This window comes from Pseudophryne corroboree, assembly GCF_028390025.1.
Source record: "Pseudophryne corroboree isolate aPseCor3 chromosome 3 unlocalized genomic scaffold, aPseCor3.hap2 SUPER_3_unloc_18, whole genome shotgun sequence".
NCBI lineage: Eukaryota > Metazoa > Chordata > Amphibia > Anura > Myobatrachidae > Pseudophryne > Pseudophryne corroboree.
The window spans coordinates 284,327-304,237 of record NW_026967506.1 but is presented as its reverse complement, the minus strand read 5'-3'; the positions used below and the strand labels follow the sequence as shown (position 1 = coordinate 304,237).

Sequence of the window (19,911 nt, the reverse complement as noted above, 5' to 3'; positions counted from 1 at the left end):
CAACGACCTGTGGGATACGAATAAATCGAAAACCCTCTGGTTCCTTAAGTCCTTACTTCTTGAAGCTTAGGATCTCCATAACTGCTTCTATAAGAGAATCTAAACTCCTGATCTAAGGCAGACTCAATTATCTCGCCTTTTTATCTATAATAAGACCCTCTTCCTCCTTCGTGTAAGATGGGGAGGGTTCTTTTAACCGCCTTGCTCACATTGCATAAAGCTTACGCAGGAGTGATTAATTTAAATGAGAATTCCTCCATGGTCTTTGAGAACCCCTCAGCCCCTCTGCTGTTTGCGGGATTTTGACATTTCTTTTGAAATATTTGTCAAGGCTTACTCCCATGACCCTGGCGGAGCCTTGCTCCCGTATTGACCGCCCTTAACTAAACAGGAGAGGCATACCCGGGAGTCGCCCAAACTAACGCTCATCTTATTACAGTTTGTGCATACGTAATAAGTTTTTGTGTTCTTGGTGCTTTTGACCTTTGTAGCCGCTCCCCACAGAGCGCTCCTCAGTGCTTTCCCCCTTTATAATGGGAACAGAAAGACTGTAACGGGTGATGGGATTAAAGGTACACTGGATCCCCCTAGCTGGATCATTTTGTATATACTACACAAAAAAATAATAATAATAATAATAATAATAATAATATCACCAGCCTCATTGCAACCCTCGCACACCCAAAATGTATTTCAGTTCTGAGGTCGGGGTTGTGATCCAGTCGTTCCCTTTATTTCGTCGGGATCTTTTGTTTAGAAGTCCCTTGAAAATATATAGCATAAAAATTATACCGTTAGGGTAAGAACTTACCATTGATAACAGAATTTCTCTTATGCCCACAGGTATCCACAGGATAACATTGGGATATGCCGGAGCGACAGAGGAAATGGCACCAAATAGTCACAAGCTTTCTGGCCTCCTCAGCCAGGGTATCAAACTTGTAGAACTTTGCAAAGGTGTTTGAACCCGACCAAGTAGCCGCTCGGCAAAGCTGTAAAGCCGAGACCCCTCGGGCAGCCGCCCAAGAAGAGCCCACCTTCCTTGTGGAATGGGCCTAAACCGATTTAGGTAACGGCAATCCTGCCGTAGAATGCGCCAGCTGAATCGTGTTACAGATCCAGCGAGCAATAGTCTGCTTAGAAGCAGGAGCACCCAGCTTGTTGGCTGCATACAGGACAAACAGTGCTTCTGTTTTTCTGATCCTAGCCGTTCTGGCCACGTAAATTTTCAAAGCCCTGACCACATCAAGGGACTCGGAATCCTCCAAGTCACGCGTAGCCACAGGCACGACAATAGGTTGGTTCATATGAAAGGATGAGACCACCTTTGGCAGGAATTGAGGACGAGTCCACAATTTTGCTCTATCCATATAGACAATCAGGTAGGGCTTTTAGTGAGAAAAGCCTCCAATTCCGAAACTCGCCTAGCCGAAGCCAAGGCTAACAACATGACCACCTTCCAGGTGAAATATTTCAACACCACTGACTTAAGTGGTTCAAACCAATGAGACTTAAGGAACCGTAACACCACGTTAAGGTCCCAAGGCGCCACCGGAGGTACAAAAGGAGGCTGAATATGCAGTACTCCCTACACAAACGTTTGTACTTCAGGAAGAGAAGCCAGTTCTTTTTAGAAGAAAATGGATAAGGCCGAAATTTGAACCTTTATCGATCCTAATTTCAGGTAGAGATGAGCGGATTCGGTTTTACTCGGTTTTACTCGGTTCTCAAAACCGAATCTTATTGGCTATCCAAAACACGTGACATCCGTGAGCCAATTAGATGCCGTTTTGAGAACCGAGTAAAACCGAGTAAAACCGAACCCGCTCATCTCTAATTTCAGGCCCAAGTTCGCTCCAGTTTGAAGGAAGTGAAGCAGACGGCCCAAAAGGAATTCCTCCGTAGGAGCATTTCTGGCCTCACATCAGGAAACATATTTTCGCCATATTCGGTGATAATGTTTCAACGTCACTTCCTTCCTAGCCTTAATTAGGGTAGGAATGACCTCCTCCGGAATACCCATTACCGCTAGGATCCTGTGTTGAACCGCCATGCCGTCAAACGCAGCCGCGGTAAGTCTGGGAACAGACAGGGCCCCTGCTGCAGCAGGTCCTGTCTTAGAGGAAGAGGCCAAGGATTCTTTGTGAGCATTTCCTGCAGATCTGGATACCAGGTCCTCCGTGTCCAATCTGGAACAATGAGAATTGGTCTCACTCCTCTTTTTCTTATTATCCTCAACACCATGGGTATGAGAGGAAGAGTAGTAAACACAGAGACCGACCGGAACACCCATGGTGTCACTAGGGCGTCCACAGCTTACTGGTTGAGGGTCTCCTGACCTGGCGCAATAACTCTGCGGCTTTGTGTTGAGGCGGGACGCCATCATGTCTATCAGTGGCAGTCTCCACCGAATTGCAATCTGTGCTAAGACTTCCTGATGAAGTCCCCACTCTCCAGGACGTAGGTCGTGTCCGCTGAGGAAGTCTGCTTCCCAGTCGTCCACTCCCGGAATGAACACTGCTGACAGTGCGCTTACATGATTCTCCGCCCAGCGAAGAATTCTGGTGGCTTCCGCCATCGCCACTCTGCTCCTTGTGCCGCCTTGGCGGTTTACACGAGCTACTGCGGTGACGTTGTCTGACTGGATCAGAACCGGTTGGTCGCGAAGTAGGGTCTCCGCCTGACGTAGGGCGTTGTATATGACCCTTAGTTCCAAGAAGTGAAGACAAGTCTCTTGACTTGACCAAAGACCTTGGACATTTTATTTTTCCCTGTGTGACTGCTCCCCAACCTCGGAGGCTTGCGTACGTGGTCACCAGGATCCAGTCCTGAATGCCGAACCTGCAGCCCTATAGAAGGTGAGCACCCTGCAGCCACCACAGGAGAGATACCCTGGCCCTGGGGGAGAGGGTGATCAACTGATGAATCTGTAGATGTGACCCGGACCACTTGTCCAGTAGGTCCCATTTGAAAGACCTCGCATGGAACCTGCCGAAGGGAATGATTTTCCCCGGACTCGGGTGCAGCAATGCCGACACCTGTCTTGGTTTCAATAAGTTCCTGACCAGAGTCATGAGTTCCTGGGCCTTCTCTATCTGAAGGTAAACCCCTTTCTGGTCCGTATCCAGAATCATACCCAAGAAGGGCAGACTAGTCATAGGAACCAACTGTGACTTCGGGATATTGAGAAACTAGCCGTGTTGCTGTGACACCTTCAGCGAAAGTGACACGCTGTTCAACAACTGCTCTTTTGATCTCGCCTTATAGGAGATCGTCCAAGTATGGGATAACTGTGACTCCTTGCTTGCGTAGGAGCACCATCATTTCCGCCCATTACCCTGAAATTGGTAATGACAATACTGTACCGCAATTCTCAGGTACGCCTGATGGGGTGGATAAATGGGAACATGAAGGTATGCAGCCTTTATGTCTAGATACACCATCAACTCCCCCCTTTCCAGGCTGGCCATGATCGCTCTGAGCGATTCCACCTTAAATTTGAACCTTTTCCAGTATAGGTTCAGAGGTTTTAATTTTAAATAGGTCTGACCGAACCGTACGTATTCGGGACTACAGCCAAGGTTGAGTAATAGCCCATTCCTTGTTGCAGGAGGGGAACCTTGAGCACCACCTGTTGGAGATACAATGTGTGAATTGTATTTAATATAACTCCCTTTCTGGGGGAGAAGCCGGTAGGTCCGATAAGGAAAACCGGCGAGGAGGCACCTTTCGAATTCCCTTGTAACCCTGAACAATTTTTATTGCGCCGGGATCCACCTGTGAGTGAACTCAGATGTGGCTGAAGAGTCGAAGACGTGCTCCCCCTGGGACGGACTCCCTTAGCGGAGCTCCAGCATCCTGCGGTGGATGTAGTAGAGGCCGGGGAGGACTTCTGTTCCTGGGAACTAGCTGTGCCCTGTACCCTTACCTCTGGTAAGAAAGGACGCTCCTCGTACTTTCTTGTTATTCTGCGACTGGAAGGACCGCATTTGATAATGACGTGCTTTCTTAGGCTGTGAGGGAATATAAGGCAAAAGATCAGAATTACCAGCTATAGCTGTGGAGACCAGGTCCGAGAGCCCTTCTCCACACAATTCCTCAGCCTTGTGAGGTAAAATCTTCCATATGCCTCTTTTAGTCGGCATCACCTGTCCATTGCATGTTCCACAGGACAAGTCTAGCAGAAATCGACATAGCGTTGACTCTAGAACCCAGTAGACTAACGTCTCTTTGGGCATGTCTTATATATATATATATATATATATATATATATATATATATAAAAGACAACATCTTTTACATATAAATAAATATATCTATATATATCTATATACTAGGGACAATAACATGGCATCCTTATCTAGGGGTTAAACCACTGCTGATAAGGTACCTGACCACGCTGCCACAGCGCTATAAACCCATGCCGACACAATCGCCGGTCTGAGTAGTGTACCAGAATGTGCACGCTATCTGCAGGATCCCCGAGGATAGCTGTTACGTCAGGGCTACCTTTTGGGCAAACGTGACACCCTAGGGGAAGATTCCCATCTTATCCTGGCCCTAGTGGGGAAAGGATACTGCCTGATAATTCTTTGTGGGAAGCTGCCGTCTCTTGTCTGGAGATTCCCGCTCTTTTTCCTCATGAGAGGAGGGAAATTTACCTCAGCTTTCTTCTCCTTAAACATGTGTACCCTTGTGTCAGGGACAGATGAGTCATCAGTGATATGCAAATCATCTTTATTACAATAATCATATATTGAATACTTTTCTTTGGCTGTACTTTGCATTATCGTAGTCGACACTGGAGTCAATCTCCGTGTCGATATCAGTGTCTATTATTTTGGATAGTGAGCATTGTGAGACTCTGAAGGTCTCTGTGACATAGGGACAGACACGGGTAGATTCCCTGTCTGTTCTCTAATCTTTTGTAATAAGTTCATATTAGCACTTACACATATCCAAACAGGTGTCGGCGTTATCGACGGAGAGACCACGCACCCACACAGATTTGCTCCATCTCTTCCTTCGGAGAGCCTTTTACCGCAGACATGTCGACACACACGTACCGACACACTCCACACACACAGGGAATCTCTTATCTGAAGACAGGTTCCCCCCCTAGGCCTTTTGGAGAGACAGAGAGAGAGAATGCCAGCACACACCCCAGCGCTATATAACCCAGGAAAAAACACAGAATGTTTACCCAGTAGCGCTGCTGTAATATATAAATCGCCAAATATGTGCCCCCCCTCTACTTTAAAACCCTCTTCACCGTGTGTCAAGCAGGGGAGAGTCCGGGGAGCTTCCTTTCAGCGCTGTGCTGTGGAGAGAAAATGGCGCTGGTGAGTGCTGAGGGAGAAGCCCCGCCCCCTCGGCGGCGGGCTTCTGTCCCGCTCAAACTTACTAAAATATGGCGGGGGCTCTTTTATATACATGTACAGAGCCCACCTGTACATGTATATAGTCTTTTGCCATGCAGAGGTTTATATTGCTGCCAAGGGCGCCCCCCCCCCCCCACCCCCACCCCTGCGCCCTGCACCCTTACAGTGACCGGAGTATGTGAGGTGTATGGGAGCAATGACGCACAGCTGCAGTGCTGTGCGTTACCTCAGTGAAGCTGAAGGCTTCTGCCGCCTGAGACGTCTTCTTGCTTCTGTTCTTCTGGCTCTGTGAGGAGAACGGCGGCGTGGCTCCGGGGGTGGACGCCCAGGACGAACCTGTGTTCACCCCCTCTGAAGCTAATGGTGTCCAGTAGCCGAGGAAGCAGGTCTGCCCCTCTCTCCTCAGTCCCTCGATGCAGGGAGCCTGTTGCCAGCAGTGCTCCCTGTAAAAATATAGAAAAAATCCAAACAAAAATGCTTTCTAGGCAGAGAACTCAGGGAGCTCCATGCAGTGCACCCATCTCGCTCTGGGCACAGTGTAAAACTGAGGTCTGGAGGAGGGGCATAGAGGGAGGAGCCAGTGCACACCCAGAATCCAAAGCTTTCTTAAAGTGCCCTATCTCCTGCGGAGCCCGTCTATTCCCCATGGTCCTTACGGAGTCCCAGCATCCTCAAGGACGTTAGAGAAATTTATATATATATATATATATATATATATCTAAAGTCCCTAGCGTTCCCCGGTCACTCTGCCCCCTTCACGGCTGCCTCAGCCCGGACTTACTAACAAGAGTTCTCTCTTTCTATACATCCCCCCCCCCCCCCCCTTGACGTCTCCCCCAGACCTCCGCTGGCGGCGGGAGGGTTTGAGCGGGCGGCGGGAGGGGACGCGCTTCCCAAGCACCCCACTGTATGTTTAAGCGGCCGCTGACAGCCATGCCGTGTCTCCCTCAGCCCTCCGTCTATAAAGGAAGGGGGGCGGGCGGGCGGGGGAGCTGACATACCGCAGGAGTGGAAGCCGGCCAGGGAGTGTTGGAGACTGCGCTCTGTCTATAAAACAAGGGGGGAGGCTCAAGTTATAGGAAGCCTGGAGGCAGCAGCGTGTACACTGTATATATTATGGTTGGACCAGAACCCAGGTCACAGTGGAGAGGGGAGCTGAGGATTCATCAGCATCCTGTAATACTACAACATGACTGTCATTTGTGCTTCAGCTCATATACCAGCATTAGTGTGATGAGCCATTGCTCTCCCATTTAACAATATTAACCCTCATGTTGTGGGGATCTACGGAAGGAGTCTTGCTATTACTGTAGCCTTTTCCTCTATTTTCTCTATCTGAGGCCCATATTAACAACCAGTACTCACTGACCCATGGTGGAGCTGCTGACTCTGTGCTCCGGATTTTCCGTAGAAAAATGCAGATCCCTTTATCTGGGATCATTGTCTCTCTGATCTAAAGGATTTTGTCCCCCTTTTCATTAGGTTGACACAGCCTGAGTTTCGTTATTCTTTTTGTAATGGAGCACAATTTTTTTTAAACTGAGGGATGTGAAGGGAGAGGAGCCGGCTGTGCAGACAATGCAAAATTTTAGATTCTGCCACACCTCCGGTTGCAAGCTTCACACCCCTACTGTATAAGACTGTTCCAGTGTCCCCTAGTGGATGAAAGAGAAATAAGTGATGTCACTGTGACACTCCCAGATCCCCTCACCTCCCCAGTCATGTCCCTGTATTATTACTATAGATATAAGTGACGTCACTGTGACGCTCCCAGATCCCCTTACCTCCCCAGTCATGTCCCTGTATTATTACTATAGATATAAGTGGTCACTGTGACGCTCCCAGATCCCCTCACCTCCCCAGTCATGTCCCTGTATTATTACTATAGATATAAGTGACGTCACTGTGACGCTCCCAGATCCCCTTACCTCCCCAGTCATGACTCTGTATTATTACTATAGATATAAGTGGTCACTGTGACACTCCCAGATCCCCTCACCTCCCCAGTCATGTCCCTGTATTATTACTATAGATATAAGTGACGTCACTGTGACGCTCCCAGATCCCCTCACCTCCCCAGTCATGTCTCTGTATTATTACTATAGATATAAGTGATGTCACAGTGATGCTCCCAGATCCCCTCACCTCCCCAGTCATGTCCCTGTATTATTACTATAGATATAAGTGACGTCACAGTGACACTCCCAGATCCCCTCACCTCCCCAGTCATGTCCCTTTATTATTACTATAGATATAAGTGACGTCACTGTGACACTCCCAGATCCCCTCACCTCCCCAGTCATGTCTCTGTATTATTACTATAGATATAAGTGATGTCACTATGACATTCCCAGATCCCCTCACCTCCCCAGTCATGACTCTGTATTATTACTATAGATATAAGTGGTCACTGTGACGCTCCCAGATCCCCTCACCTCCCCAGTCATGTCCCTGTATTATTACTATAGATATAAGTGATGTCACTGTGACACTACCAGATCCTCTCCCCTACCCAGTCATGTCCCTGTATTATTACTATAGATATAAGTGATGTCACTGTGACATTCCCAGATCCGCTCACCTCCCCAGTCATGTCCCTGTATTATTACTATAGATATAAGTGATGTCACTGTGACACTCCCAGATCCCCTCACCTCCCCAGTCATGTCCCTGTATTATTACTACAGGTTGAGTATCCCTTATCCAAAATGCTTGGGACCAGGCGTATTTTGGATATGGGATTTTTCCGTATTTTGGAATAATTGCATACCATAATGAGATATCATGGCAATGGGACCTAAATCTAAGCACAGAATGCATTTTTGTTACATATACACCTTATACACACAGCCTGAAAGTAATTTTAGCCAATATTTTTTATAACTTTGTGCATTAAACAAAGTGGGTCTACATTCACACAATTCATTTATGTTTCATATACATCTTATATACACAGCCTGAAGGTCATTTAATACAATATTTTTAATAACTGTGTGTATTAAACAAAGTTTGTGTACATTGAGCCATCAGAAAACAAAAGTTTCACTATCTCACTCTCGCTCAAAAAAGTCCGTATTTCGGAATATTCCGTATTTCGGATATTTGGATATGGGATACTCAACCTGTATAGATATAAGTGATGTCACTGTGACACTCCCAGATCCCCTCACCTCCGCAGTCATGTCCCTGTATTAGTACTATAGATATAAGTGACATCACTATGACAGTGCCAGATCCCATCACCTCCCCAGTCATGTCCCTGTATTATTACTATAGATATAAGTGATGTCACTGTGACACTCCCAGATCCCCTCACCTCCCCAGTCATGTCCCTGTATTACTACTATAGATATGTGATGTCACTGTGACACTCTGAGATCCCCTCACCTCCCCAGTCATATCCCTGTATTATTACTATAGCTATAAGTGATGTCACTGTGACACTCCCAGATCCGCTCACCTCTCCAGTCAGAAGGTAGATTATCTCCAGGGTGAGATGTAATATCTTTTCGGACGCATTTTTATCCTTATCCATCCTCAGATTTTCAGCGATTTGTCTTGTATCTTCTAAGATTTTACTACTGAAGAAAAATTTATAAAGATACATAAGAGCTGTGTAATTAAATCACAGATTTATCACTGTATGCTCCCCTCTCCCCTATATAATAATAATACCACATATCAGTGTGTGCCGGGAGCTGTGTTATTCCCCTCATATATCACTGTACGGTCCCCTCTCCCCTATATAATAATAATACCACATATCAGTGTGTGCCGGGAGCTGTGTTATTCCCCTCATATATCACTGTACGGTCCCCTCTCCCCTATATAATAATAATACCACATATCAGCGTGTGCCGGGAGCTGTGTTATTCCCCCTCATATATCACTGTACGGTCCCCTCTCCCCTATATAATAATAGTACCACATATCAGCGTGTGCCGGGAGCTGTGTTATTCCCCCTCATATATCACTGTATGGTCCCCTCTCCCCTATATAATAATAATACCACATATCAATGTGTGCCGGTAGCTGTGTTATTCCCCCTCATATATCACTGTACGGTCCCCTCTCCCCTATATAATAATAAAACCACATATCAGCGTGTGCCGGGAGCGGTGTTATTCCCCCTCATATATCACTGTACGGTCCCCTCTCCACTATAAAATAATAATACCACATATCAGTGTGCCGGGAGCTGTGTTATTCCCCCTCATATATCACTGTACGGTCCTCTCTCCCCTATATAATAATAATACCACATATCAGCGTGTGCCGGGAGCTGTGTTATTCCTCCTCATATATTACTGTACGGTCCCCTCTCCCCTATATAATAATAATACCACATATCAGTGTGTGCCAGGAGCTGTGTTATTCCTCCTCATATATCACTATACGGTCCCCTCTCCCCTATATAATAATAATACCACATATCAGTGTGTGCCAGGAGCTGTGTTATTCCCCCTCATATATCACTGTACGGTCCCCTCTCCCCTATATAATAATAATACCACATATCAGTGTGTGCCGGGAGATGTGTTATTCCCCCTCATATATCACTGTACGGTCCCCTCTCCCCTATATAATAATAATACCACATATCAGTGTGTGCGGGAGCTGTGTTATTCCTCCTCATATATCACTGTACGGTCCCCTCTCCCCTATATAATAATAAAACCACATATCAGTGTGTGCCGGGAGCTGTGTTATTCCTCCTCATATATTACTGTACGGTCACCTCTCCCCAATATAATAATAATACCACATATCAGTGTGTGCCGGGAGCTGTGTTATTCCCCTCATATATCACTGTACTGTCCCCTCTCCCCTATATAATAATAATACCACATATCAGTGTGTGCCGGGAGCTGTGTTATTTCCCCTCATATATCACTGTACGGTCCCCTCTCCCCTATATAGTAATAATACCACATATCAGCGTGTGCCGGGAGCTGTGTTATTCCTCCTCATATATCACTGTACGGTCCCCTATCCCCTATATAATAATAATACCACATATCAGTGTGTGCCGGGAGCTGTGGTTTTCTCCCTCATATATCACTGTACTGTCCCCTCTCCCCTATATAATAATACCACATATCAGTGTGTGCCGGGAGCTGTGTTATTCCCCCTCGTATATCACTGTACGGTCCCCTCTCCCCTATATAATAATAAAACCACATATCAGTGTGTGCCGGGAGCTGTGTTATTCCTCCTCATATATCACTGTACGGTCCCCTCTCCCCTATATAATAATAAAACCACATATCAGTGTGTGCCGGGAGCTGTGTTATTCCTCCTCATATATCACTGTACGGTCCCCTCTCCTCTATATAATAATAATACCACATATCAGTGTGTGCGGGGAGCTGTGTTATTCCTCCTCATATATTACTGTACGGTCACCTCTCCCCTATATAATAATAATACCACATATCAGTGTGTGCCGGGAGCTGTGTTATTCCCCTCATATATCACTGTACTGTCCCCTCTCCCCTATATAATAATAATACCACATATCAGTGTGTGCCGGGAGCTGTGGTTTTCTCCCTCATATATCACTGTACTGTCCCCTCTCCCCTATATAATAATAATACCACATATCAGCGTGTGCCGGAAGCTGTGTTATTCCCCCTCATATATCACTGTACGGTCCCTTCTCCCCTATATAATAATAATACCACATATCAGCGTGTGCCGGGAGCTGTGTTATTCCTCCTCATATATCACTGTACGGTCCCCTCTCCCCTATATAATAATAATACCACATATCAGTGTGTGCCGGGAGCTGTGTTATTCCCCCTCATATATCACTGTACAGTCCCCTCACCCCTATATAATAATAATAATACCACATATCAGTGTACCGGAAGCTGTGTTATTCCCCCTCATATATCACTGTACGGTCCCTTCTCCCCTATATAATAATAATACCACATATCAGCGTGTGCCGGAAGCTGTGTTATTCCCCCTCATATATCACTGTACGGTCCCTTCTCCCCTATATAATAATAATACCACATATCAGCGTGTGCCAGGGAGATGTGTTATTCCTCCTCATATATCACTGTACTGTCCCCTCTCCCCTATATAATAATAATACCACATATCAGCGTGTGCCGGGAGCTGTGTTATTCCCCCTCATATATCACTGTACGGTCCCCTCCCCCCTATATAATAATAATACCACATATCAGCGTGTGCCGGGAGCTGTGTTATTCCCCCTCATATATCACTGTATGGTCCCCTCTCCCCTATATAATAATAATACCACATATCAATGTGTGCCGGTAGCTGTGTTATTCCCCCTCATAAATCACTGTACGGTCCCCTCTCCCCTATATAATAATAAAACCACATATCAGCGTGTGCCGGGAGCGGTGTTATTCCCCCTCATATATCACTGTACGGTCCCCTCTCCTCTATATAATAATAATACCACATATCAGTGTGCCGGGAGCTGTGTTATTCCCCCTCATATATCACTGTACGGTCCTCTCTCCCCTATATAATAATAATACCACATATCAGCGTGTGCCGGGAGCTGTGTTATTCCTCCTCATATATTACTGTACGGTCCCCTCTCCCCTATATAATAATAATACCACATATCAGTGTGTGCCAGGAGCTGTGTTATTCCTCCTCATATATCACTATACGGTCCCCTCTCCCCTATATAATAATAATACCACATATCAGTGTGTGCCAGGAGCTGTGTTATTCCCCCTTATATATCACTGTACGGTCCCCTCTCCCCTATATAATAATACCACCACATATCAGTGTGTGCCGGGAGATGTGTTATTCCCCCTCATATATCACTGTACGGTCCCCTCTCCCCTATATAATAATAATACCACATATCAGTGTGTGCGGGAGCTGTGTTATTCCTCCTCATATATCACTGTACGGTCCCCTCTCCCCTATATAATAATAAAACCACATATCAGTGTGTGCCAGGAGCTGTGTTATTCCTCCTCATATATTACTGTACGGTCACCTCTCCCCTATATAATAATAATACCACATATCAGTGTGTGCCGGCAGCTGTGTTATTCCCCTCATATATCACTGTACTGTCCCCTCTCCCCTATATAATAATAATACCACATATCAGTGTGTGCCGGGAGCTGTGTTATTTCCCCTCATATATCACTGTACGGTCCCCTCTCCCCTATATAATAATAATACCACATATCAGCGTGTGCCGGGAGCTGTGTTATTCCTCCTCATATATCACTGTACGGTCCCCTCTCCCCTATATAATAATAAAACCACATATCAGTGTGTGCCGGGAGCTGTGTTATTCCCCCTCGTATATCACTGTACGGTCCCCTCTCCCCTATATAATAATAATACCACATATCAGCGTGTGCAGGGAGATGTGATATTACCCCTCATATATCACTGTACGGTCCCCTCTCCTCTATATAATAATAATACCACATATCAGTGTGTGCCGGGAGCTGTGTTATTCCTCCTCATATATTACTGTACGGTCACCTCTCCCCTATATAATAATAATACCACATATCAGTGTGTGCCGGGAGCTGTGTTATTCCCCTCATATATCACTGTACTGTCCCCTCTCCCCTATATAATAATAATACCACATATCAGTGTGTGCCGGGAGCTGTGGTTTTCTCCCTCATATATCACTGTACTGTCCCCTCTCCCCTATATAATAATAATACCACATATCAGCGTGTGCCGGAAGCTGTGTTATTCCCCCTCATATATCACTGTACGGTCCCTTCTCCCCTATATAATAATAATACCACATATCAGCGTGTGCCGGGAGCTGTGTTATTCCTCCTCATATATCACTGTACGGTCCCCTCTCCCCTATATAATAATAATACCACATATCAGTGTGTGCCGGGAGCTGTGTTATTCCCCCTCATATATCACTGTACAGTCCCCTCACCCCTATATAATAATAATAATACCACATATCAGTGTACCGGAAGCTGTGTTATTCCCCCTCATATATCACTGTACGGTCCCTTCTCCCCTATATAATAATAATACCACATATCAGCGTGTGCCGGAAGCTGTGTTATTCCCCCTCATATATCACTGTACGGTCCCTTCTCTCCTATATAATAATAATACCACATATCAGCGTGTGCCAGGGAGATGTGTTATTCCTCCTCATATATCACTGTACTGTCCCCTCTCCCCTATATAATAATAATACCACATATCAGCGTGTGCCGGGAGCTGTGTTATTCCTCCTCATATATCACTGTACGGTCCCCTCTCACCTATATAATAATAATACCACATATCAGCGTGTGCCGGGAGCTGTGTTATTCCCCCTCATATATCACTGTACGGTCCCCTCTCCCCTATATAATAATAATACCACATATCAGCGTGTGCCGGGAGCTGTGTTATTCCCCTCATAATAAGAATTTACTTACCGATAATTCTATTTCTCATAGTCCGTAGTGGATGCTGGGACTCCGTCAGGACCATGGGGAATAGCGGCTCCGCAGGAGACAGGGCACATCTAAAAAAGCTTTTAGGTCACATGGTGCGTACTGGCTCCTCCCCCTATGACCCTCCTCCAAGCCTCAGTTAGGTACTGTGCCCGGACGAGCGTACACAATAAGGAAGGATCTTGAATCCCGGGTAAGACTCATACCAGCCACACCAATCACACCGTACAACTTGTGATCTGAACCCAGTTAACAGTATGATAACACAAACGAAGTAGCCTCTGAACAGATGGCTCACAACAACAGTAATAACCCGATTTTTGTAACAATAACTATGTACAAGCATTGCAGACAATCCGCACTTGGGATGGGCGCCCAGCATCCACTACGGACTATGAGAAATAGAATTATCGGTAAGTAAATTCTTATTTTCTCTAACGTCCTAGTGGATGCTGGGACTCCGTCAGGACCATGGGGATTATACCAAAGCTCCCAAACGGGCGGGAGAGTGCGGATGACTCTGCAGCACCGAATGAGAGAACTCCAGGACCTCTTTAGCCAGAGTATCAAATTTGTAAAATTTTACAAACGTGTTCTCCCCTGACCACGTAACTGCTCGGCAAAGTTGTAATGCCGAGACTCCTCGGGCAGCCGCCCAGGATGAGCCCACTTTCCTTGTGGAATGGGCCTTTACAGATTTAGGCTGTGGCAGGCCTGCCACAGAATGTGCAAGTTGGATTGTACTACATATCCAACGTGCAATCGTCTGTTTAGACGCAGGAGCACCCAACTTGTTGGGTGCATACAATGTAAACAACGAGTCAGATTTTCTGACTCCAGCTGTCCTTGAAATATATATTTTTAATGCTCTGACAACGTCCAGTAACTTGGAGTCCTCCAAGTCGCTAGTAGCCGCAGGCACCACAATAGGCTGGTTCAAGTGAAATGCCGAAACCACCTTAGGGAGAAATTGAGGACGTGTCCTCAATTCTGCCCTGTCCGAATGGAATATCAGATATGGGCTTTTGTATGACAAAGCTGCCAACTCCGAAACTCTCCTGGCTGAAGCCAGGGCCAACAGCATGGTTACCTTCCATGTAAGGTATTTTAAATCTACCGATTTTAAAGGCTCAAACCAATGAGATTTGAGAAAATTTAGAACCACGTTCAAATCCCACGGTGCCACTGGAGGCACTATTGGGGGTTGTATATGTAGTACACCTTTGACAAAAGTTTGTACTTCAGGCACTGACGCCAATTCCTTCTGGAAGAAAATTGATAAGGCCGAAATTTGAACTTTAATGGACCCCAATTTCAGGCCCATAGACAATCCTGCTTGCAGGAAATGTAAGAATCGACCCAATTGAAATTCTTCCGTTGGAGCCTTCTTGGCCTCACACCACGCAACATATTTTCTCCAAATGCGGTGATAATGTTGTGCGGTCACTTCTTTCCTGGCTTTAATTAAAGTAGGAATAACTTCCTCAGGAATGCCCTTCTCTTTTAGAATCCGGCGTTCAACCGCCATGCCGTCAAACGCAGCCGCGGTAAGTCTTGGAACATACAAGGTCCCTGCTGAAGCAGATCCCTTCTTAGAGGTAGAGGCCACGGATCCTCCGTGAGCATCTCTTGAAGTTCCGGATACCAAGTTCTTCTTGGCCAGTCCGGAGCTACCAGTATTGTTCTTACTCCTCTTTTCCGTATAATTCTCAGTACCTTTGGTATGAGAGGCAGAGGAGGGAACACATACACTGACTGGTACACCCACGGTGTTACCAGAGCGTCCACAGCTATTGCCTGAGGGTCTCTTGACCTGGCGCAATACCTGTCCAATTTTTTGTTGAGGCGAGACGCCATCATGTCCACCTTTGGTTTTTCCCAACGGTTCACAATCATGTGGAAAACTTCTGGATGAAGTCCCCACTCTCCCGGGTGAAGGTCGTGTCTGCTGAGGAAATCTGCTTCCCAGTTGTCCACTCCCGGGATGAACACTGCTGACAGTGCTACGACATGATTCTCCGCCCAGCGCAGAATCCTTGCAGCTTCTGCCATTGCACTCCTGCTTCTCGTGCCGCCTTGTAGGTTTACGTGGGCGACTGCCGTGATGTTGTCGGACTGGATCAACACCGGCTGACCCTGAAGCAGCGATTTTGCCAGGCTTAGAGCATTGTAGATCGCTCTTAGCTCCAGTATATTTATGTGAAGAGACGTCTCCAGGTTTGACCACACGCCCTGGAAGTTTCTTCCCTTTGTGACTGCTCCCCAACCTCGTAGGCTGGCATCCGTAGTCACCAGGACCCAGTCCTGTATGCCGAATCTGCGGCCCACTAACAGATGGGCAGTCTGCAACCACCACAGGAGAGACAACCTTGTTCTCGGTGACAGTGTTATCCGCTGATGCATGTGCAGATGCGATCCGGACCATTTGTCCAGCAGATCCCACTGAAATGTTCGTGCATGGAATCTGCCGAATGGAATCGCTTCGTACGAAGCCACCATCTTTCCCAGGACTCTTGTGCATTGATGTACTGACACAGTTCCTGGTTTTAGGAGGTTCTTGACAAGTTCGGATAACTCCCTTGCTTTCTCTTCCGGGAGAAATACCTTTTTCTGAACCGTGTCCAGAATCATGCCCAGGAACAGCAGATGTGTTGTCGGGGTCAATTGAGATTTTGGAAGATTTAGAATCCACCCGTGTTGCTGAAGCACTACTTGTGTTAGCGCTACACCGACTTCCAGCTGTTCTCTGGACTTTGCCCTTATCAGGAGATCGTCCAAGTAAGGGATAATTAATACGCCTTTTCTTCGTAGAAGAACCATCATTTCGGTCATTACCTTGGTAAAGACCCGAGGGGCCGTGGACAACCCAAACGGCAGCGTTTGAAACTGATAATGACAGTCTTGTATCACGAACCTGAGATACCCTTGGTGTGAGGGGTAAATCGGGACATGTAGATAAGCATCTTTTATGTCCAAGGACACCATGAAGTCTCCTTCTTCCAGATTCGCTATCACTGCTCTGAGTGACTCCATCTTGAACTTGAATTTCTTTATGTACAGGTTCAAGGATTTCAGATTTAGAATAGGCCTTACCGAACCGTCCGGTTTCGGTACCACAAATAGTGTGGAATAATACCCCTTTCCCTGTTGTAGGAGGGGTACCTTGACTATCACCTGCTGAGAATACAGCTTGTGAATGGCTTCCAAAACCGACGTCCTTTCTGAGGGAGACGTTGGTAAAGCAGACTTTAGGAACCGGCGAGGGGGAGACCTTTCGAACTCCAGCCTGTAACCCTGAGATACTATCTGCAGGACCCACGGGTCCACTTGTGAGTGAACCCATTGATTGCTGAAAATCTTGAGTCGACCCCCCACCGTTCCTGAGTCCGCTTGTAAAGCCCCAGCGTCATGCTGATGGCTTTGTAGAAGCCGGGGCGGGCTTCTGTTCCTGGGCAGGGGCTGCTTGCTGCCCTTTCTTACCCTTTCCGCTGCCTCGCGGCAGATAAGACTGTCCTTTTGGTCGCTTTTTATAGGAGCGAAAGGACTGCGGCTGAAAAGACGGTGTCTTTTTCTGTTGGGAGGGGGTCTGAGGTAAAAAAGTGGATTTGCCGGCAGTTGCCGTGGCCACCAGGTCCGAAAGACCGACCCCAAACAATTCCTCTCCTTTATATGGCAATACTTCCATATGCCTCTTGGAATCCGCATCACCTGACCACTGTCGCGTCCATAAACTTCTTCTGGCAGATATGGACATCGCGCTTACTCTTGATGCTAGAGTACAAACATCCCTCTGAGCATCTCGCATATAAAGGAAAGCATCCTTTAATTGCTCTAGAGTCAATAAAATACTGTCCCTATCCAGGGTATCAATATTTTCAGTCAGAGAATCCAACCACACTACCCCAGCACTGCACATCCAGGCTGAGGCTATTGCCGGTCGCAGTATAACACCAGTATGTGTGTATATACTCTTCAGTGTAGTTTCCAGCCTCCTATCTGCTGGATCCTTGAGGGCGGCCGTATCAGGAGACGGCAACGCCACTTGCTTTGATAAACGTGTGAGCGCCTTATCCACCCTAGGGGGTGTTTCCCAGCGCGCCCTAACCTCTGGTGGGAAAGGGTATAATGCCAATAACTTCTTGGAAATTAGCAGTTTTCTATCGGGGTTAACCCACGCTTCATCACACACGTCATTCAATTCCTCTGATTCTGGAAAAAATACAGGTAGTTTTTTCACCCCCCACATAATACCCCTTTTTGAGGTACCAGCAGTATCAGAGATCTGCAAAGCCTCCTTCATTGCCGTGATCATATAACGTGTGGCCCTATTGGAAAATACGTTTGTTTCTTCACCGTCGACACTAGATTCATCTGTGTCGGTACCCGTGTCGACTGACTGAGGTAAAGGACGTTTTACAGCCCCTGACGGTGTCTGAGACGCCTGAACCGGTACTAACTGGTTTGCCGGGCGTCTTATTTCGTCAACTGACTTTTGTAATGTGCTGACATTATCACGTAATTCCATAACTAAAGCCATCCATTCCGGTGTCGACTCCCTAGGGGGTGACATTACCATCATCGGCAATTGCTCTGCCTCCACACCAACATCGTCCTCATACATGTCGACACACACGTACCGACACACAGCAGCCACACAGGGAATGCTCTAATCGAAGACAGGACCCCCTAGCCCTTTGGGGAGACAGAGGGAGAGTTTGCGCAAGCACACAAAAAGCGCTATAAATGTATATAAACAACCCTAGAAGGTGTTGTTTACTATATATGCGCTCTTAATATATAAATATCGCCAATTTATGCCCCCCTTCTCTTTGTTACCCTGTTTCTGTAGTGCAGTGCAGGGGAGAGACCTGGGAGCCTTCCTCACCAGCGGAGCTGAGCAGGAAAATGGCGCTGAGTGCTGAGGAGAATAAGCTCCGCCCCTTTTTCGGCGGGCTTTTCCCCGGTTTTTAAGAAACTGGCCTGGGTTAAAATACATACATATAGCCTTAATGGCTATATGTGATGTATTTATTTTGCCACTAAAGGTAATTATATTGCTGCCCAGGGCGCCCCCAGCAGCGCCCTGCACCCTCCGTGACTGAGTCAGTGAGCCGTGTGACAACAATGGCGCACAGCTGCCGTGCTGTGCGCTACCTTCAAGAAGACTGAGGAGTCTTCTGCCGCCTGCTTTCCAGACCTCCGTTCTGCCGTCTCTTCAGCGTCTGTAAGGGGGATCGGCGGCGCGGCTCCGGGACGAACCCCAGGCTGACCTGTGTTCCGACTCCCTCTGGAGCTAAGTGTCCAGTAGCCTAAGACTCCAATCCATCCTGCACGCAGGTGAGTTGGAAATCTCTCCCCTAAGTCCCTCGATGCAGTGATCCTGTTGCCAGCAGGAATCACTGAGATTGAAACCTAAAAAAAAACTTTTCTAAACAGCTCTTTAGGAGAGCCACCTAGATTGCACCCTCTCGGACGGGCACAAAAACCTAACTGAGGCTTGGAGGAGGGTCATAGGGGGAGGAGCCAGTACGCACCATGTGACCTAAAAGCTTTTTTAGATGTGCCCTGTCTCCTGCGGAGCCCGCTATTCCCCATGGTCCTGACGGAGTCCCAGCATCCACTAGGACGTTAGAGAAATATCACTGTACTGTCCTCTCTCCCCTATATAATAATAATACCACATATCAGCGTGTGCCGGGAGCTGTGTTATTCCCCCTCATATATCACTGTACGGTCCCCTCTCCCCTATATAATAATAATACCACATATCATTGTGTGCCGGGAGCTGTGTTATTCCCCCTTATATATCACTGTACGGTCCCCTCTCCTCTATATAATAATAATACCACATATCAGTGTGTGCCGGGAGCTGTGTTATTCCCCCTCATATATCACTGTACGGTCCCCTCTCCCCTATATAATAATAATACCACATATCAGTGTATGCCGGGAGCTGTGTTATTCCCCCTCATATATCACTGTACAGTCCCCTCACCCCTATATAATAATAATAATACCACATATCAGTGTACCGGAAGCTGTGTTATTCCCCCTCATATATCACTGTACGGTCCCTTCTCCCCTAT

At 46.9% G+C, this 19,911-nt stretch overlaps 2 protein-coding genes across 2 annotated transcripts in view; one reads left to right on the top strand and one right to left on the bottom strand.

Annotated features, from left to right (window-relative positions):
• LOC134983565 (lactase/phlorizin hydrolase-like) overlaps window positions 1-19,911 on the top strand; it is a 744,668-nt gene that overhangs the window by 489,386 nt on the left and 235,371 nt on the right. The window lies entirely within an intron of this gene.
• Window positions 1-19,911, bottom strand: part of LOC134983560 (oocyte zinc finger protein XlCOF6-like) — a 75,977-nt gene that overhangs the window by 37,444 nt on the left and 18,622 nt on the right. Inside the window, exon 2 of the mRNA XM_063949215.1 lies at window positions 8,842-8,962. Coding sequence (XP_063805285.1) covers window positions 8,842-8,916 — 75 coding nt within the window. The 5' untranslated portion in view covers window positions 8,917-8,962. The remainder of the gene's footprint in view (window positions 1-8,841; window positions 8,963-19,911) is intronic.